Here is a 23,172-nt window from a genome sequence, read left to right as displayed (position 1 = left end):
GGTATTTTAATTGACAACCTATTTTTTTATGTTTGGAGGACGTGTTTTTCAATAAACAATCGGCATTCTCATGGGAACCATATATTCACCTTTTTGCCGACTTAATTCATATGATACAGACTTCATACAGGAACTTGTTCAAGTGAATAGAACAAAAAGAAGCTAGGTTATTTTTTTTACTTCACACTCCGCTGTATGAATGATGTCCTTTCGTTAAATAGTTAACAGTTTGGTGACTATGTTTAACGCATGTATCGCACCAAGCAGATACAGTTAAGTCTGCGTCTTATATTGAATTGCTGTTTTAGCGATGACAGATATGTTTCCATGTTTTGACTGTTCCTCTAGTATTTTTCGCCCTTATTTTTCCACACTTGCGTCCATTGTTTCCTCAAATATGGAATAAGACTAATCACTGGGCTTGTATTTAAATGAGTAACACCATGAGTGCCAAATATGAAGCAGGATATCATTACCTTTCCGGAATACCTGAGATCATCCCCGGTTTTGGAAGATATTTTGATATGTTGTGTTTAGCTTAATGTTATTTGTCTTTTGGTCATAAAAGTATGTCATAGGGTAAATGGCCACTTGGTTTTATTTAATAGGGCGTTGATAACAGTGACGATAATAAAGTTGCAAACCATTTATTCTCACTGAAAATACATAATCATACTTAACATTTATTTCAAATGTTAGCTTAGGGTTTCCTTTTAATATGAACTGTGAATTGAATAGAAGTACATGCAATTATAAGGCCTAACAACTAAATGTGCTTACCTGAAAAATAGGGAAAACGATATATGTCCCTTATGTAGCTCGTGCGTGCTAAAGAGTGAAACTCGCATTAGTAAGAGTACACCGTACATATAGCACTAGAAAAGTGGCGGGGTTGCGTGCATTATAAATTCGTGCAGAGTTGAGCATATAATAAAGTCTCTTTCTAACTGTCCGTCAATGAATGAATGAACTAATTAATGAATGAATGCGTAAAGGGTAGTAAACATAGTACACATAACAAACAGTGTATACCAGTATATAGCTGTACTCTTCTAGTAAAAAGCTACGAAGACAAGTATTTTGTTTTTTGTCATGTCAATGTTAGTTCGTTGTCAATTGATTGATTGATTGAATCAAAGTTGCTTAACGGTCGTTATAGACTTTGAGATTGCTTATTTTATTGATTCCTTTTACGCTTTTTTTCAAAATTTAAAATGTCTTATAAAGAGTTTTTTAATCAGTATTACTGCTGTATGAATATTGTTACTTATGAGACAGACGCATTTTTATTATTGACTTCTTTTTTTGCAATATTACATATCGGACATGTTTTAAAAATGAAAAAAAAACAACAGTTTATTAATTTTAATCGTAACATTTTATAAACATTCATGTAGTAAATGAAAAACAATTACAAGATGAGAAGTAATGATTTACAAATAAGCTGCGTCGGATAAAAATCGACCTTCTGCAAATGAATAATTTGACAGGTTCACTTCTCAACTTATTTAGAAAATGCTCTCATCATTAAATGGCAGTCATAGTAAAATCAATCTATAAATGCTACTTGTGCATCCAATTCAATATATGTTTCAAGGAATTGTATTTTAGAGCTAGTTGTCTTGCTAATAGTTACATAACTCGATGACCGATAAAATATTCAAAAAGGCATATTTGGCTTACGTAATGTATTATTTCTAAGTACTAACATCATTAAAATATTTCGATTGAAAAATTTCGATTTCGAAGAAAAAAGATTGTGTTCAATTTTCAAAGGTCCAATGGTATGGTATCAAAAATTTGAGTACGCCGTGGCCCACTGGTTACAGAAATCGACAGAACATGTCCTTGGATGTGTATTATGCAGCCCGGGATGTTTTAGTCTTTTTCGTGGGTCAGCTTTAATGGACGACAATGTCATGAGAAAGTATACCATCAAACCCACGGAAGCCTCACATCATCTTATGTATGACCAAGGTAATATTAAGAAATATCTGACGGCAAAGTTCGCTATCAAGAATTTCATTGTTAAAAAAACAATATCAAATAATAGGAGTTAATGAATTCCTAGTATAAATTGTATTTGTATATTTTGATATGAGCGTCAATGATGAGTCTTATGTAGACGAAACGTACGTCTGGCGTACTATATTATAATCCTGGTACCTTTGATAACTATTGTAATAATGGATTGTCGCTATTATATTCCAAGTATAATTTGAATGATGCTGTTATTTTCTTTTTTTGATTTGAAAAGGTGAGGATCGCTGGTTGTGCACATTACTCCTTCAACAAGGATATAGAGTAGATTATGCCGCTGCCTCAGATGCCTATACTTATGCACCCGAAGGATTCGGGGAATTCTTTAATCAAAGAAGGCGTTGGATGCCGTCAACAATTGCTAATGTTATGGATTTATTAACAGATGCAAGGAACACTGTGTCTATAAATAACAATATAAGTTGGCTATATATGATTTATCAAGGTATGTTTTTTATATACATTCCGCTTTTTCAAGTACAATCAAAACAAATACCAAATAGATTATTCTCTTAATTTTTATCTTCAAATGGAATATATTCAGATTTTCGCTAAGTTGCGGCGGTATGAATATGCAACATTTTATTAAACTCAAAGAAGTATGGAAGCATGTTTTTCATTTATATGAAGATTAATCACTATTTTGTAAAACCAAAATCACCATAATTGTTTTCTTTGACGTTTCGTTTTTCACGATTTTTTTTTTTATGTATTTGTCGAATTTTGTCTTTCTTAAATTTAGTGTTTAAGAGTAAACAAAACATATAGAAAACGGGACAATGAAGTTTAGACGTTTCGCATTAAGAATATAGTTTCATGATGGGCAATTAAGGATATTTTTTGAAATATTAGATTATTAAACAAGGTTTATATTGTTCAAATACATTTCAGAACTGTTATTTTTGGATTCCGTACAAAAAGTACGTCAGTTTCGAAGTACACAGGATTAGAAATTAATGTTTACTTATTAATTATTTACCAACCTGTCTTTTGTAGGAGCTTTGATGTTGTCGACCTTGATTGGACCTTCCACAGTAGTTATGATGATAGCAGGAGCATATTTAACGGTTTTCCAACTAAATCTTCTTACATCCTATGCAATAGCTCTTTCGCCAGCTATTTTGTACATGATCATATGCTTTACTGTAAAGCCTAAATATCAGATTATGATTGCAGAAATATTCAGCGCCATTTATTCATTTATCATGATGGTCGTATTAGTTGGGTGTCTCATTACAGCCGTTCAGCAGAGTCCCTATCACCCAAGTGTGATTTTCCTTGGCTCAATGGTCTTTATTTTCGTTTTTGCTGCCGTTATTCACCCATGGGAATTCCATTGCATTTTTTACGGAATACTGTACTTTGTGTCTATTCCTAGTGGATTTTTATTATTGATAATTTATTCCCTATGTAATATGAACTCTGTATCTTGGGGGACACGTGAAGTTGCTAAGAAAAAAACACAAAAAGAAAAGGATGAAGATGGTAGAAAGAAAATCGAAAAGGAAGAAAGGAAAAATGCAAAAAGCTGGTTCAGCCGCTTAATGCCAGTTAATCAGCTCAAAGATTTAAGAAGTATATTAGAGCTCTCAAAAAAGGAAACAAAAACAAAAGAGAACAGAGGTATACAAACTGAAGATTTAAATGAAGTTGTTGTCGAGACGAATAAAAAGAAAATGGTCAGTTGGGTTGACAAAACACCAGAAGAAACAATTCACGACAAAACTGTTATAACACCAACGATGGATAAACCTTTTGATTTTCTACACAAGCCAAAATGGACGGAAGATAACGACTTTAAAAACGGCAAAGTTATGTCTATGACACCAGAGGAAACAGTTTTTTGGGAAGAATTTATCAGAAGGTAAGTAGTTTGAAGTATACTCCCAATGCAATCAATGCTTAATGATGTCTAGCTAGCTATAAATTAAGTTCAATCCACCATTTTCTACATAAGAAAATGCCTGTACCAAGTCAGGAATATGACGGTGTGTATCCATTCCTTTTGGTTTTGCCATTTGGTTGAGGACTTTCCGTTTTGAATTTCCCTCGGAATTCAGGATTTTTATGATTATACTTTTTATAAAAGTTGATAATTGTATTCTTATCATAACCGATCTATCAGTTGTTGTAAAAGTACATAAATTGGGAAAAGATATCAAGGGGTAAAAAAAAACCAACAGCACACAAAACGCTACACAGAAACATCAGTAAAAAAATGTAGCGTAGTTACGTAAAAAGAACATTTATGAAATAATATATTTCATCATTTTTAGGTTAAATTAAAAAAAAACCATAAAATAGACATAGATTAGACCGTTGGTTTTCCCGTTTCAATGGTTTTACACTAGTAATTTTGGGGCCCTTTATAGCTTATTGTTCGGTGTGAGCCAAGGCTCCGTGTTGAAGGCCGTAATTTGACTTATAATGGTTTACTTTTATCAATTGTTATTTGGATGGAGAGTTTGTCTCATTGGCACTCACACTACATCTTCCTATATATATATATGATTGTCGAGGGAGTAAACGGATCTACATGCGCAATGCATTTCAGTACGGTATATTGATATCGTTAAATATTCATGGTACAGAGTTAGATTAAAAACATTCACAGATATTCTCCGGATAACTCATCATACAGTGAACATAACCTATATACGTTAAAGCTCAATTTTGTTAGGGCGTCATTATTGTCTCCCAGACAAAATAATATAGAAACTAATTTCCTACATTGACTTTGTTACAATGCAGTTACCTCAGAATTGAGTGCGATGGCATCACTTTATCTAGTTTTAATTTATACTTGAGTTCATCATTTTGAGGCGCATTACGGATATTGACTCATATGTTGGGTTCTAATGGTATGGTCAATTTCATTTTAAAAGCACAAAAACAAGGTTATCTGTGATTCTTTCTTCGCGTCAATAGCATATTTTTAGGAAACAGAACGGTTTTCGACAACCTTTAGGTCTTTGAAGCTGTATGTTACAAGACTAGTCAAAGTACTACGTTTTGAAATTCATATTTGTGATTTGATTCTGATAATTGATCCTCCCCCTTGCTTCTTCATCTTTCACATTTTTAAAAAGTATTGTATAAATCATGGTAATAAAAAGGCACCGACTCTGAGCTTATGATCACTAACAGTTCAGGTAGCGATATCGACCCATATAGCAGTGTGGTTTTTTTTCTAATCACGTTTGTCGTTTGCCTTGCCCAATCCTCAAAGCACGTCATCCGTGTTTAAGGTTAGTGTTTTAAATGCACCTGGTTTGTCAATTCTTTTAATTATTGTATGTAAGATGAACATCAAGCTTATAAAGACAACAATTGAATCGTCATTTTACAGGTATTTACAACCTTTAGATGCTGACAAAAAGGAACAAAAAAGAATGAAAAAGGCTCTTGCGCAATTACGAAATGAAGTTGTGGCAGGCTTTGCGTTTATCAACCTTATATGGATATCTATCAACTTTATGTTTCAACTTAGAAAACCTGCAATTATTGAATTTCCGAAAGCAGTATGTATATTAAGATATGATAATAATATATTCCTTCCTTAGTTAAAAGGAATGTTATCATTGTTAAAGACGGTTGACCACATTTGCTTTCTTCGACTTAGTTTGTACTGATGGATATGTTTCTCATTTACATTTAAACCACATCTCCTTATCTCTATTTTGTAAGACATACGAAATACATGTGAGCTTCTGTTTATAGACAAAGTTTAACAACTTATTGTGCTATTTTTTTACGATCAGTACAAGTTGTTCATAAATTTATATGTAAAAGTAGGAAGTTATTGTCTTATTTCTAATTAGAAAACTACTCACCAGAATACAATTGAGCTATCACCGCACAATCCTCAGCAATGAGAAAATCACATACCGTATAATTAGCTTTAAATTTGTATAACCATTCGAACGAGAACACTAACAGTACAGTTTACAAAAAATAAAATTGACAGACATGGATAAACGGTAACCACTGAATATTATATATTATTCTCGTGAATTTTGACATGCTCATATAAAATATTGCAGGGTTAAACATGTTTTTTTTTTATTAATCAACACTACCTAAACCCGAGTTAGGGTGAAACAGCACACAAAAGAACATATCGAAGAACTCAGTAAAAATTGGTGAACTTATTATATTAGTACCGAGCAACAAAAAAAAAAAAAAAAAAAAAAAAAACCCACCGATTTATTTTGGTTGTATTTTTAGTTTCTATTTTGATCAGCTCTTCAACAATTGTATTAGGTTTGAGAATTAAGCAGTCAGGATCCTACTTCGTCAAAATTATCTCCCCATTACGCCAGTTCATTTTCACAATCGTAAAAATGGAAGCCATTGTAGCGATGACGCGCTACCAATTTTGCTCTTGGAAACCGATAAATTTATCCACATTGCACCAACACGATCCTTATATGTCAGTTATATTTTAAAAGACAAATGTATCAACTAGCTAATGAGCATCAGTTAATGATCTTGTCTGCATTGATTCAACTTAAAACTATTGTCTGATCGGTTGTTAGGTGGAATTTTCGAAAAATCATAAACATTTAAAAAAAATCTAATTAAATATTTCGTGGAAGGGCAGACTAGATTTTTTCAGTGGTTGAAGACTATAAACCCTAGTTATCACACACAAAAAAATTAGAATTTTTCGAAGATATGCATTTTCATCATCCAACTTGTAAGACTGTCGTCAAGTACTTTCAGTAAAAAAAATAGCTATTCGAACACACCTTCCCTGTTTGTGTGACTCATTAGATAGGTATTTCACTTGACCCATATATTTCATCTTTTAGTACTGTTATTTTTTTGTGTTATAAAGTCAACCTGTAGCTTTAATTTATAAAAATGATAGAATCTGAAGCGAGACGATGTATGAAATATTCTTACTTTGAACGATATCAAGACAAAATACTCAACTCAAACACGCCCTAACATAAAAAGGTGCACTCGATTTTCTCTTTTCGATACAATTGTTACCTATTTTTTGGAATTTTTTCTTCAGTCACATAATGGAAGGGCAGACACGAAAATTACTGAACTAATAGATTGATATCTTTTCCGTCCGTGGTAATTTTTTCAAAAAAATCGGAGGTTATGCATTTTTGTCATCCAACTTGAAAGATACTCATGTCGTCGACTTGATATCTAATTGTTCTGCTTAACTATGTACTAGATAAATTGAAAACTTATGCAAATGGTGTTTTTGAAATAAAACACCTCGTAATTGAGAAGAAAATTGCAGTTTTGTTTGTTTCTTTTAACTTTTTAAAAATTTGTCACTATAGTAAACAATACAGTAAACATTTATCGCCTTCTCTAATAGAGAGCTTCGATTCTTTTGTTCTATTTCAACCTGTAAGATAATAAGTTTAGTTTAAACAATATTATATTTTAAAAGTGCACAATTTACAATAATACAATAGACATACAGGGATTCGGAAACAATTAGAACTTATATTCATAAGGTTACATATCTATTGTTAGGTTTTGTTTTTTTCAAATATTAATAAATTTTTAATAAACTAATGACGGAACCAATCTTGCCATTGTTTAAAATTTCGGATAAAACAAATGATCCGGAAAACTAGAGGAAAGACAAAGACATGTACATCATGAACCATGTTTGTATACTGTATAACAGTTGGTAAAGATGTACACCAATGATAAATCTAAAAACAAAAAGATGAAACAGACGGATAAACTACAGTATTGCAATACATCAAAACATTTAAGATAGTTGACTTCTTTTTTTAAATTTCAGCCAGGTGCAGAGAATGTAGATGACGATGTGATAAAGATCGACGCACTTGGTTTAATGTTTATTATATTTTTTGTTCTCATTCTCCTGCTCCAGTTTATTGGAATGGTTATTCATAGATGGGGAACGCTAATGCATCTTATAGCCATTACAGAGATACCAAATCCATTCAAATGTGGCAAAAACCAAAGTCATGAAAATATTGGAGAAGAAGGTCCAGAGAAGATTGATGCAAAAACATTGGTACGGTTTTGTGCAGAAGTAGTTGGCGAACCAATGCCAGACTATTCGAGTGATGAAGATGATGAGGATGAAGAAGAAGAAGACGATAAAGTAGAACAAGAACTCTCTAATACAATTCGAAACAACGCTGTCAGAGGTGTAAAGGGGAACATCGGAGGAACAAGAACACCTGGACTCGGAATGTCGTTCAGAGAAACAATGGTCATAGGCAGGGATAGTATTTCTAATAATTTAAGAAGTACTCTGTCAAGCCCTAATTTCAGACAGACAGCACGAAATATGATAGCTATTTCCAAGCGAAAATATGACGACGGGACGAAACCACCTCCAAAGGGCAACGTATTAAAATACCGAAAAAATAATCCATCAAGATCAAGGACTGATTGGGAACAAGCAAAAAAGTTTGGATCAACTAAACCAATTTTCAAAGATTTTATAAACGAAATTCAGAATGATCGAGACCTCAAACACAAAGTAAGAGGCATAGAAAAACAAACGACAGGTGATAATCTTAAGAGAACATTACGTCGTGAGAATTCCGCATCAGATTTTGATGAACCCGTTAATGATAAATTAAGTGGTGCAGTCGGTACTTTAAGTCGTGCGTTCTACAAAAATCTCAATCAAAAAACAAAAATTAAAACCGAAGACAATCCAGTTTCCATCGGAAGTAATTCCGGCAGCAGATTACGTTTTAGAGAAACAACCGAAACAATTACGTCACTTTAATGGACAAACAGCAAAGGCACGTTCCCTTATGCGTTATATTTGGACTATTGTGTATATATAATATGTTAGCTGTCTTGATTGTTAAAATATGGTTATTTATTTACGTGTGACGTTTTTTAATAACTTCTAAAATTCAACATAATAACACTAGTACTACTAAAAATACAAATATTTGATCTAAAGGATAATAATTAATTATGTATCCATATTTAGAGCATAGTTTTCATTCGAAGTTTCTTATAATTTATTTCTTTAGTTTTCTATGTTGTGTCATGTGTACTATTGTTTTTCTGTTTGTCTTTTTCATTTTTAGCCATGGCGTTGTCAGTTTGTTTTAGATTTATGAGTTTGACTGTCCCTTTGGTATCTTTCGTCCCTCTTTTAATGGACTGATGACTTTTCTTATCTTTGATTAAAAAGAAGACACAATTGTTTCAATCCCTTTAGATATGTATTCAGAAGTAAAATATCCAATAACATAAACTGAGAAGCTGATCAAATCACATTTTAAAGCATAAGTACCAAAGTCAAACTGCATACAATTATTTAGATAATAATTATGATTTCAACAAATGCATATAAGTGTTCTAAGATTTTCACAGAAATATATTCCCATTTATTTTATGATATACACTAAATGAAAGCTTAAGATTAGCGAAATAGAATATTTTTGAACGGTATTTGCTTTTATTACCTCTTATTTATTTCAAATAGATTTATTATTGTAAGAAGAATCTAGAATGTACTTTTTCAACAAAGGCACAAATGCAGACTTATGCATTACCACGGAATCATATATATATATATGTATATACGATATTACACGTTTACCTCAATACAAGAAAATTGCTTTTCCAAAAAAATAAATAAATAAACTGTATCTTGTTTTTTTAATTTTTGAAAGACAATAACAATCAATACCAATGAGTAAACAAAGACTCATAACACCAAAAGACATTTACATCAACAGTTACAAATAATGAATAAGACACAATACAAACTCCTCTTATGTTCATTGAGAAAAAAATTAAAAAACAATTCTACTATAATTTTATCTAATTAACGGAAAAGAATAGCTGAAATATTTTCGAGATAGTTATACACAGCAATTTAGTCTGGTGACTAAACATATATGCATAAGGCAGTAACAATCAAAACCAAGGAGTAAAACAAAGACTCATACATGTAACACCAAAAGAAATTTACATCAACAGTTAACAGATAATAAAGAAGAAACAACACGAACTCCACTATAAACCGGGAGTGAAATCAGGTGCTCCGGAAGGGTAAGCATTTCCTGCACCGTATACGGCACCCGTCGTGTTATTTCTTTGTTCAGTCCGGTATTGATGGAAGGTTATTATGACTGAGGAAGAATATTAGATATGATTTCTGACACACTTTTGTCATAATGGCCAATCAGCTCATGATGTTGACCGTAAAATTTCTTGAGTGATGACCTTAATTTGATTGATTCATAGCCCTGTCTTAGCTAAAACTACTACAATACGTCTAAATTATACGATGTTTTTTGGTCACTTGACGTTTAGTTAACAACAATAATCAAGTAATAACAAAATAGATAAACACACTCTATAGTAGAGGGGGAACACTCTGACGTCTAGTTACTATACTATATATAAAAATATTAATTTTCGCGAACCATTTAGGTCACGGAAATTCCAAAATATGGCATCAGTAAGGAGAGTTGTGCAAATAATGTAAATACACAGAACGCCCTCCAAATTTTCTTTAGCTAAAAGTATTCATCAATTTCTATTTTATATGTACTAACAACATTCCATTTTTGTATAATTTCAATTAAAAAAATCCAAAATCTGAGTTAAAATAGGTCGAATGCCCCAAATAAACATTTTCTGATTGGTTGAAGTACTGTGGCGTCGATGATAAGCATAGCAAGCCTCGATATAAAGCACACGCTTCACAGGAATAAGGACAGTTTTACAAATAATTTGAATACACAGATCCTCCATTCTATTTATGTTTTGCTGAAAATGTTGCAGTGTTCATCAATTCTGTTTTGATTCTGCTAACAAATTCCATTTTTTCTATAATTCTGATTTAAAGATGTGGAAACCCGTAATAAAAATAGATGGCCTCAATGATTTAAAAGCAACGCAAAAAATTCCGTTAATATAAATATGTTGAACTTCGATCCTGAGTTCAGCCGTGGTTCAGTAATAAACCAATTCACAAATAAAGATCTCCTTGCGCCCAATTGTAATTCTTAGTGAAGTATACGGGTAAATTCGTATTTTTTAGAATTAGAAGGTAATTCTTCATAACTTCATTTAAGTCATTATTTAACTGAAGTATAAAAAGATGACTCAACTTTCCCTCTAATTGTCCCTCTATTTTTGAAACCTGCATACCAAATTAAAGGGCATTTGCTCCCCTTGAACACTATTTGGCCCCTTCCCTGTCATTTCCCTTTAAATTTGCTCAAAAGTCATACTTTTAGTCCATTTACAGTAACGACTGATTTGTGATTTTACCATCTTAACTGCAATTTTCATATTGAACACATTTGACCTTCAGTATGAGTTCCCATGTATTTTTGTCTTATATGAAGGAGGTTTTAGGTCATGTTTTTCTAAACACCTTATTGCTATTTGTCTGGATTGTTAAAACCACAAAATCAAATATCGATGAATATGCAAGTTTTCAACAATCCAGGAGAATTGACATCCACGAAAAATATAGGAATCCACAGTAAGATAACTCCGCTTTAGGTTTAATTTGATAAATTTTGGAAATGACATTAGGAAGTTATAAAACTTTATTCTTTGAATATGTTTCAAGCATATTACATTCATGCTCAGCACCGCTTTTTATCAGGAATTTTATAATTGATGTCTTAAAATTCGGGTTTTTTCCATTCTAATAGGTGGATTTTCAAGATAATGAGAAAAATGCTTTGGTCACTAATTCAGAATGCTTTAACTGTTGTGAATGTGAGCTCCCTTCGGCTATTATTAGAATCTAGATTTACATCATTCATTTTCAATGTAAGAGTTCTCCTTTCATTCAAAAGGTAGATTTACATGTTTGTTGGTCACTTGACTAGAGAAATCACTAGAAACTGCATTCAGTGATATTGTTTGTCTCAATTTACACCTGAATTTCAGATTTTTCCTAATTACCAATCACTAAAATAAATGTTATTAAATACGTAATAAATACATGTAGTATTGTATGTAACTAACTACTGTGAAAGTACTTTTATTCGTGGGGTACCAATTTTCGTGGTTTTCGTGGATGACTCTATCCACGAATTTAAGTGTCCAACGAAATAAAACAACCATTGTCCAAATCGAGACATGGAAAGATCCCCATCGGTAGGTTTGACTACTGATATGATCTAGATAATATATTAAATAACGCAAAATCTAAGAATACTTTAATAGCAGTCACAGAACTACAATTGCATGCAGGATTATACCCATTTAATCTTTTATAACCTAAATTGTACAACTTTTGATCTTTTAATTCTCATAAAAAATATTTTTGATCGATGAAAGTCAGATTTCCGGTATTGATATGCTAGTATGATAAAGTGTTCATTTTAAATCTCATAATTCTCGTGCATATGGGAAATAATAATTTCATGCTGGGCTTGATTTTGGTAAGAATTATTTGACAACTCAAGATACGTTTATAGTATTTCTTTATGTTACTGTTTTCTTTAGATGACATGTTTATGGCCTAATTAACACCTTTGATGGTCTCACTTTACCATGGGTTAATTAGTGTTATCACTACGATTTACACGGGTCTATGTTTACTTTGCAATTACCCTCAATTTGTAACCTTCTTTCTAAAAGCTTTAATTTTTCAATATTTTTTTTTTTTTAGAAAACTAAAATCCACGAATTTAAAAACCCACGAACATGTAAATATTGCTCAAACCACGAAAATTGATACCCACGAATTAAAGTACTTTCACAGTATCATATTCATGTTTTATTTGACATTATGAAAGTATTATTGAGATCCAGGATTCTGACTTGAATAAACAGTATTTGTAACATACATGGTTTTATCCGTTTCTTTCCCTTCCCTTTAAAGTATCTTTTAGTTTGAAACTACCTGACAATCATACTGAGTTCACAGAGGCGGATTTAGGGGGAGGGCAGGGGGCCCGGGCCCCCCCTTTTTGGGAAAACATTTGGTTGCTTATATAGGGAATCACTGAAGCGTGACTGGAGCGGGCCCCCTCTTAGGTAGAAACCATTTGATTTTCTGGGGGGGCTATGGTTTTTTTTTCTGTACAATCTATTTTTTTCGCGACAAGTCGAAAACAATTTTTTTCTTTCAATTTTAGCATTACATATAGTGGCAGCTGAAGGTGAAACAAACAATTTTTTTTTCTCAGAATCAAAAACAAATTATTTTTTTCTCCAAAAACTGGAAACAAACTTTTTTTTCCAAAAAAAACCATAGCCCCCCCCCCCCCCCCAGAAAATCAAATGGTTGCTGCCTTAGGTCAGTCAGTGGGCCCCCACTTATGAACATTTCTGGATCCGCCACTGGTTCACACCTAATTCGAATTGGATTGACATAAACTAATTTGAATTATTAGTTTAATTCACATTTAAAACGGTTTACATTATCATTTTATTTATGGAAGCTTACTTTTCATTTATATAAATTTAAGATTAATATTTCTGAGATGTAGGTTTTGGATTGTCTCTTCTTATAACGGAGGAGGATTCCCAGTTATTTAATATATTTAATTAAATTGTATTCAGGCGCATAGCTCCCTATACGCCAACACGCAGTTGCGTGCACATGAATTCAGCATGCAAAAAAAAAAATGTCAAAATAAAAATTTACAGCATTCGGCATGCAAAAAGAAAAAATGTCAAAATCAAAATTTAAAGGAAACACAAATATGTTGTTTATAATAAACAAATAATTAAAAAATTGTATGTTTTCGAATATCATAAATACAGTTGTGAAAATGTAATAATAGCGCAGAAAATGAATAATTTGTCCTCTTAGATTACAAAAATAAATAACCGATCAAAAACAAATCCTCCTGCCCCCCCCCCCCCCCCCCCCCGCCCCCCGAATATCAAATGGTCAACCCCTTAGTCTATATATAGGATTTTTTTTTCTGCAACAAGTGCCTCAAACCATGTTTTAAGATTTTGGATAAAGGACCACAATAGGTAAAAGTCCAATTTAAAATTAAATGTTTTAAGTTCTTAGACTACATTCGTTCTGTGTCAGAAACCTATTCTGTTTTGACTATTTGATCACAATCCAAATTCAGAGCTGTATCAGGCTTTAATGTTGTGTCCATACTTGCCCCAACAGGATTCGACCTCTGCTGTAGTATCAAGCTACGCCCTGTGGAGCATCTGGTTTATTTGAAGGGTAGATGTTCCCGACCTGTTTATTAGTGGAATTGTGAATCAGGCCATACTCTTCTCAATTGTATTAATGCATACTTTTCATGTTGGGACAGTTACCCTTATTTTTGAAGGCTGTATGGTTGCCTATAATTGCTTTGTCATTTGAACATTTGTGGGTAGTTGTCTTATTGGCAATCTTATTACATATTTTAACTTTTATACGTATCCATCCTTCAGAAAAGTTGTTCCAAATGTAATGAATCTCCTCCAGGCTTGCCTTCATCTTCATTTATCTTCATTGGAACAATTTTTTTTTTGGGGGGGGGGGGGGGGAGGGTTCCAAACCTGTTGTTTATAAGTTGCAAATCAGGCCATTACTTTTCTTAATTTAATTGTTGCTTACTTAACATGTCTAGACTGTTTTTTTCTCACTTATTATACGCCCGTCAAAATTTTGACGGGACGTATTATGGTATACAAATGTCCGGTGTCCGTCTGTCCGGCGTAAACATGTCGCACCGTAACTTGAGAACGACTTATCCAAATTTCATGAAACTTAATATAGTTGTTTCTTATGATGGTCAAATGATCTGTATACTTTTTGGTGAAAATTAGATTAAAACTTTTTGAGTTACGGCACTTTGTAACAAAAACAGGAGTGTGTTTTTTTCACATGTCGCACCGTATCTCAAAAACGATTCTTGATTATGGCTTAAAACTTTAAACACTTTTTAGTTATATTAATCTTAATATCTGTATACTTTTTGGTGATGATTCAAAATTTCATTTTTGAGTTATTGAGTATTTTGTAAAAAAGGGGGAGGGTTTTTATACGCCCGTCAAAATTTTGACGGGACGTATTATGGTATACAAATGTCCGGTGTCCGTCCGTCCGTCCGTCCGTCCGTCCGTCTGTCTGTCCGTCCGTCTGTCTGTCCGGCGTAAGCATGTCGCACCGTAACTTGAGAACGACTTATCCAAATTTCATGAAACTTAACATAGTTGTTTCTTATGATGGTCAAATGATCTGTATAATTTTTGGTGAAAATAAGATTAAAACTTTTTGAGTTACGGCACTTTGTAACTAAAACAGGGGTGTGTTTTTTTTTCACATGTCGCACCGTATCTCAAAAACGATTCCTGATTATGGCTTAAATCTTTAAACACTTCTTAGATATATTAATCTTAATATCTGTATACTTTTTGATGATGATTCAAAATTTCATTTTTGAGTTATTGAGTATTTTGTAAAAAAGGGGAAGGGTTTTTTTTACATGTCGCACCATATCTCAAAAACGATTTATGATTATTGCTTAAAACTTTACACATGTCTTGGTTATATTAATCTGAAGATCTGTATACTTTTTGGTGATGATTCAAAATTTCATTTTTGAGTTATTGAGTATTTTGTAAAAAAAGGGGGAGGTTTTTTTTACATGTTGTGCCGTATCTCAAAAAAAAATTATGATTATTGCTTAAAACTTTACACACTTCTTTGTTATATTAATTTAAAGATCTGTATACTTTTTGGTGATGATTCAAACTTTATTTTGGAGTTATTGAGTATTTTGTTAAACAGGGGAGGGTTTTTTTACATGTCGCGCCGTATCTCAAAAATAATTTATGATTATTGCTTAAAACTTTACACACTTCTTTGTTATATTAATCTAAAGATCTGTATACTTTTTGGTTTTGATTCAAAATTTTATTTAAGTGATATTTAGTTTTTTGTAAAAAAAAAACAGGGTTGGGGGTTTCACATGTCCCGCCGTGTCTCAAAAACAATATATAGTTATAATTGCTTAAAACTTTCTCAGAAACTATTTATGATTATTGCATAAAACTTCCACGCAAGACTTTGGGCGTATCATGCGCTCATGGCGTAGCTGTTAATTTTACATGTCGCGCCATATTTCAAAAACGATTTATGATTATTGCTTAAAACTTTACACATGTCTTTGTTACAGCCCGTAACAGGCGAACAGAGAAGTGATCGAATTGATGTAAACTTTCTTTACCGTCAAAATTAGATACGTTATCGACAAACTTAATTGAGTAGTGACCGAACTATTGGTACTTTAACGTTAAAAGATTGACAATGCTGACAAACTTTCATGTGTCGATAATCAAGTTTAATACCGATAATATTGAAAATAATTCTATTAATATGAAACAAATTATGTCCATGCACCATTTCGATTGGGCAAAAAGTAGTCATTTCTTCAAAGTCAGAACAGAAAAAAAACTAAAAGAAATATACTGGTAAACAATTAAAAAGGTGTTTGATAGGAATGAAGTCCTTTATTTTTTCGGACTACAATGTGTACCATATGTGTGATGGATTTGAATTCAATCAATAACTTTGAAATGTTTTCTCATATGTATACACAAAAGGGAGGACTGGTATTTGTACTTCTGTTAGAATATGTCTTCGTCCGTTTGACATGCCAAACTTTTTTCTAGTACAGTTTAAACGGGAAAATTTTGTTGAGAATTTTTTTCAATGTGACAAAATAACGAGCAAAATTATTTCTTGCAATGACACACACAGAGAATATTTTTTTTAGTAAAAATCAGTAAAAAAATGTTCTCCAAAATATACCATGGCCAGGACCTGACAGTTTTTAGCAGTGTACAAATGAAAATCGTCCGGAAAACTGCGCTTGCTGTCATTTTGAGGGATCATGCAACATTTCACCTATGTTAATATTTACTTAATATTAAATAAGTAAAAATTATTGCTGAAAGCCTGTTCAGGGTTTCTTTCTTGTGTATGATTATATAATTTTTCACATGCCTGAACTCTTTGACGATAACGTAAGGTGCTCTATTAGAAAAAAATGGATTTCTAGTTTGGGTTTGAAAAAGAAATTTCGCCTTTTCTTGAGCCTGTTTTGTACATTTAGTTTGACAGATATGATCCAATGGAAATTTTCACATGGAACCTTCGGTAAATAGGAAATTTAAAAGATATGGGGTAATTTACAGAGAGACCACACTCCATCCATGAGAAAAACGGAGGGAATTTAAAAATCTAGAGGTCTCCACAAGGCTTTCAACAAGGGTGGAATCTCACTCCTTCTGAAAAGCTCTAAATCGCCCCAACGTGTACATACTTTTGGTCATCAAGAGATTCTGGTTTCTCTTTTTGTGTGTCATAAACATTCAATTCGGATTTGAATTTAATTTACCGAAACATTTCCGTACATTAAATCTTAGGACGGTCAGAACATTTTAAGGACGCAACAGATCGAAGTACAATTTTAAGTAGTACATAGATGTGCAATAATTCAGCTTCCTGTACATGTTCATGAAGTTCTAAATTTTGAATGTTGATTTCTTTAAAAAAAAACACCATTTTTTTACAATAAAAAATCTCAAAATGTCCGTTAACAATGAAAAAGTTTGACCATGAAAAATCACATATCTAAGAAAAGCAGTCGTTTAATTGATTATAAGAAAGTTTCAGTATATCATGTCAAATTTCTTTAATTTGAAAGTTTTCCTTTATAGTTACAAATGTAGCTCCATGTCTGATGGTGAAATAAAAATGAATGTCTCAGAAAGTGGTGAATTAGTTTCCATAAATGACAGATTAATCAGGCCAAGCTTAGTAACTTAGAGTAAACAGACTACTGTAACATTGACGCACTTGTCGAACTGTTTAAAAGATTTGTGTTTATGACTAAAAATTTATATACAACTTTATTTATAAATTAATCTGAATTTCATAGCGCGTCGTCACAATAATGAAAGTTAAAAAAAAAATCTATAACCAACAGATCTATACTTCTATAAAGAAAGTGTTCTTGTACAAAAGGGTATTTATTATAAAATGGTCCTAACTATAGAATAGATAGTTTACCACAGAAATCTTAAACGGAAGTTTCGACAATTTTAAACAGAAGAGATTTGAAAATAAATTTAACTTAAAATAAACACTGAAATAATTTTAATACCTCGAAGGTGTAAAGAATAAACCAACAATCTCAATCTTTAAAAGTGTCTTCATTGCACTAACCGACGAGTTCATGTTTACAGTAGAAACAGTGGATGTGACTCCAATAAAGTCATTATCATTGTAGTCATGAATATTTATCGCTTATATTAAATTGATAAAGATTTTATCGAGGTCGCACCAACCAGTGGCGGATCCAGAAATTTTCATAAGTGGGGGCCCACTGACTGACCTAGTGACTCCAGTCACGCTTCAGTAATTTCCCTATATAAGCAACCAATTTTTTTCCCAAAACGGGGGGGGGGGGGGGTCGTGCCCCCCCCCCCCCCCCAATCCGCCTCTGCCAACTGTTTCTACAGCTAAGATCAGTTACATGTAACATCAATTGTCGATTCGCACGACGAAGCCATTGTTTATGACAGAACACACATTCTAGATTATGTATTTTTGTTTCCGTCAGTTCGAAAGTATTTGATCATTTCAACTCCTTTGTATTTCATTAGTGTCATGAACAAAGACATGTGTTCGATTGAATAATGATTTCCTCGTAACAAATGATAGAAATTTCGGAGATCCCGTATTTGATCCTTTACCGTTAAAATGAAAATACCAATGACAGAGGTTGATTATAAAAAAATTACTGTGTTAAAAAAACTTCGACTTAAACAATGAAAACTTACACGTTGGACATGAAATATTTTGTCGATGAAGAAAATTAAATTATGTCACTTCTGAAATAAGTTTGTCGATAACGTAGCTAATTTTGACGGTAAAGAAACATCAATTCGATCACTTCTCTGTTACGGGCTGTATATTAATCTAAAGATCTGTATACTTTTTGGTGATGATTCAAAATTTCATTTTTGAGTTATTGAGTATTTTGTAAAAAGGGGGAGGTTTTTTTTACATGTTGTGCCGTATCTCAAAAACAATTTATGATTATTGCTTAAAACTTTACACACTTCTTTGTTATATTAATCTTAAGATCTTTATTCTTTTTGGTGATGATTCAAAATTTTATTTTGGAGTTATTGAGTATTTTGTAAACAGGGGAGGGTTTTTTTACATGTCGCGCCGTATCTCAAAAATAATTTATGATTATTGCTTAAAACTTTACACACTTCTTTGTTATATTAATCTAAAGATATGTATACTTTTTGGTTTTGATTCAAAATTTTATTTCAGTGATATTTAGTTTTTTGTAAAAAAAAAACAGGGTGGGGGGTTTCAAATGTCCCGCCGTGTCTCAAAAACAATATATAGTTATTGCTTAAAACTTTCTCAAAAACTATTTATGATTATTGCATAAAACTTCCACACAAGACGTAGGGCGTATCATGCGCTCATGGCGCAGCTGTTTATTAAGGCTGTATGGTTGCCTATAATTACTTTGTTATCTTAACCTCTGGAAAGCTGTCTCATTGGAAATTATACCACATATATACAGATTTTTATATGGATTGTAGACCTGAAAAAGATGTTCAAAGTTGAATATGCTGCAAACTTCAAACAACCTACTACTTATTTACCATGCCTGTTTATCATGAAACTTTTGATCGGAACTATATAGAAGTGATTTCATCAATTCTTCATATGTGTACCACTATCAATCAACAGAACCAATGCGAATAATTTTTTTAATATTTGCATATGGTTTCCTTTAATTTCTCACATCTATTTTATTTGAATTTAGGGAAATAAGTATTATTTATATAAACAAATCTCATGTCGATATATAACATGTACAACAATCAAACATCAACTCCCACCAAACTGGCTGTAGTGGAAAAACATCAGAAGGGAAAATACACTGAAATTTGGAGGGGGCCCTCTTAATTCGCCTTTGATTTCATTGGTTGTAATTTTGAAATTTTCTTAACCGGATTTTGTGACAAAAATGTCGGTTATTGATTTGGGGATGTACGGCGGGCGGCCGGGCGGTTGTTAGGGCGGTCGGTCGGTCCGGCGGGCGGCAATCAAATGTTGTCCGTTCATTAACTCATGAACCGTTCAAACAAAGCTTTTAAAATTTTAATATGTTGTTACTGACAACTAAATGAAGGTCAAGTTCAATAATGGCGATTTTTACTTTTACCGTTCAGGAGTTATGGTTCTTGAAAGATTGAAAAAATGGAGTTTCCAGTCGTGTCCGTGCATTTACGCATGAACTGTTCTACCAAACCTTCCCAAATTTTAATATGTTGTTTTATTTATAATAAATATATATTTGTATTCGGTATATATGTACACAGTTATAACAATCATATTCCTTCAAACTAATCTGGAATAAACTTCCAATGTCGCCGTTTCGTATATGTCGAATGTAACACAATCAAACCAATTTCCAGTTTATTTCACTTTTACCTACATTATACAACCATCACGAACACTAATACTCCCATCTCGAATATGGGCCGATTGAAAGTATTTTTGTACACGAGCGTTTCCCACAATACATAAATCGTCGGCATTTTTTTTCGACACTGTTACTTTAATAACATAATGTTTTGTCGTTATAATCACTAATTAAGTCTTATTCGGATAACGTTCTTTGTCAAAATGTTTATTTTTATCTGTACAATAGTAGGTTGTTATTGATTTCATTGTTTTTTGGTACATAAGTTGTATTGAAAGTTTTACTTTGAAATTCAGTCTTAAATACTAATAGATTATGTCGAAGATTAAGCCGATTCTAAGCAAAACACGTAAATAAAGATGTGGATATGCTTTCAAATAGAGTTAAGGCTGATAAGACGTTGATACATAGGGTTGTTCAATGTTGCTATGAAATTTGAACTAAAAATGATGATTTAGGTCTTCCTTGAATGTACTTGATACCAAAATAACATAAGTGTCCTAGCAACAACATATAATAGTTTACGTCTCTATCCTTCACATCAGTATTCCTCATTAAACAGTAAAACAGATTGAATTAAATGCCCTATTTTGTTTCATTAAATAAAATTGTTAACATAGATACACAATAAAGTCAAATCTTCACTAATATAAACAAATTGACAGTGCGGGTCGATTTAAAACAAAACTTTACGACCAAAGAGATGATTTTAGCTATCCAATTGCGATTTTTTCATTTCAATGTTTCAACATTCCAGCAGCGCCTGTATAGGGAGCATATGCCTCGCAGGTGAAGGATATTCAAGGGCTTGTATTTCCTGTATGCCCTCGTCACACTGTCCCGATTTTTATATACGATGGACACCCGAATTCGAAAATTGTAAGTTCGTACGAAGTTTGTCCCGATCTCGTTAAAATACCAAAAAGTGACCGAAGCAAGTACGATGAATAACGAAGTCTATACGAGGGTGCCGAAAGTATATACGATAGCAAAAGATGGACATACGAAGGTTAACCGAAGACGGTATTTAAGCTTCATATCTCAGCCGAAGCCTACAAGATGGATCACGAAGGCTACACGATGGATTACGATGATGGCGCGATGGCCATACGATGTCTGTACAGCTTACGATGAATTTAAATTATACGCCGAAGGCATCACGCGTTTTAAATTGTTTGATCAGTATTGAATATATATTATATTGTACATTTAATTTTTGGTTTAATCATAAGACGGAAGACCGTGGGTATTTCCAGTTACTGATTAATTTGGTTGATTTCTAAAAAAATAGTTTATGTATCAAATATGCGTATTCAATTAACCATTTTCTGCATGTGTACAAATATAGTGTCCATATTTGTCCCCAATATGTTACATACGAGGGGATGCCACGCTCGGCATTACATTGTTTGAACTGTAAAATGTGTGCACTAGTCTGAATAATCACCCATAATTATGCCCATGTTAACTGATCTATCTTAAAGGTAAGGTAATGGGTTCGTTGATCCCTTTTATTCAAAAACAGCTCTTTCCAGGAGAATATCATAATAATATAGACTAAAGGAAGGATGTGGGGAAAGCAATAAATGCGGCAAAATATGACATATAGAAAACATAATGTTTATGGAGTAAACATTCGTGTGACAACATCTCAGACGATACATAAAAAATCAGAATAATGAAGAAAAAGTTGGTTTCCCTATATACGTGTACCTGCAGTGTTGGTATACGTGGCGCGTTTATGATTTTCATTATGTTATTTGATATGAAAAATTGACAAAAAATAATATTTTATTTGTAAAAGTAAATCTTGAGCCTGTAATACCTGCTCTTCTTGTTCCATTTGAATTAATAGAAACAACGCTGTCGCCTTTCTTGTTCTCATAGAATCATATGATATGAGCTCCAGGTTTTGTGAACGTCTTTCTTAACTATCTTATTAGACTGACCAGTGCATATCGCGCATGGCACTTTAAATATATTTAAGCGCGAAAATTAACTAACATTTAGCTGGATTTATTGCCGTCGTAGTTCCATCTTGTCACCTTCGTACTTTTATTCGATGGCATCACGACGTGATTACTAGGACTTCACGAAGTCGTGTTGCCATCGTAAGACCTTCTAGTAGCTTCGTGGTTCATTCGTGTAGACATCGTAATGCCAAAACTGCCCGATGGAAACGATGGAAACACGAATGCAATACGATGTTCAAAGATGCATTTCCGGTGACATTACGATGGTGAGGATGGTGATACGAGCTCAATACGAACCCTCAACATCGGACGCACCTTCGGGGATTTTTTAACATGTTAAAAAATTTAGAACCCTTCCCGAAGTTTTCCCCGAAGGCTAGAAAAAGTGGCCGATGGTTCTACGATGGTTAAAGATGGCACTACGAATAGCCCGATCTGGATACGATCAGTCCCGATTTTGAAAATTTCCATAATCGTGTTGCCATCGGCGTAAAAATCGGGACAGTGTGACGCGGGCAGTAACGATTTCCTTGACGAGGCTTGCTTATCACAAGGAATATATCAATCTAGGAGTTCCAGGGGTGAAGTTGATATCATCCCGTATTTAATTTTACGAACACCATCACGTGTTGGTTGACCGTTATGGATGAGGACGGATATGTTTCATTTGTCGTTAAACGTTGTGCACGATGTTCCTACAACACGACGTTACA

The 23,172-nt window shown here is 32.9% G+C and overlaps 1 protein-coding gene across 1 annotated transcript in view; it reads left to right on the top strand.

Annotated features, from left to right (window-relative positions):
- Positions 1-9,671, top strand: part of LOC143064463 (uncharacterized) — a 50,627-nt gene extending 40,956 nt beyond the window's left edge. Inside the window, exons 30-34 of the mRNA XM_076237302.1 lie at positions 1,777-1,977; positions 2,258-2,485; positions 3,037-3,904; positions 5,390-5,561; positions 7,823-9,671. Coding sequence (XP_076093417.1) covers positions 1,777-1,977; positions 2,258-2,485; positions 3,037-3,904; positions 5,390-5,561; positions 7,823-8,791 — 2,438 coding nt within the window. The 3' untranslated portion in view covers positions 8,792-9,671. The remainder of the gene's footprint in view (positions 1-1,776; positions 1,978-2,257; positions 2,486-3,036; positions 3,905-5,389; positions 5,562-7,822) is intronic.
- The last annotated feature ends 13,501 nt before the right edge of the window (positions 9,672-23,172 follow it).

This window comes from Mytilus galloprovincialis, chromosome 2, assembly GCF_965363235.1.
Source record: "Mytilus galloprovincialis chromosome 2, xbMytGall1.hap1.1, whole genome shotgun sequence".
Classification (NCBI taxonomy): Eukaryota; Metazoa; Mollusca; class Bivalvia; order Mytilida; family Mytilidae; genus Mytilus; species Mytilus galloprovincialis.
This window is presented reverse-complemented; position numbering and strand designations above follow the sequence as displayed.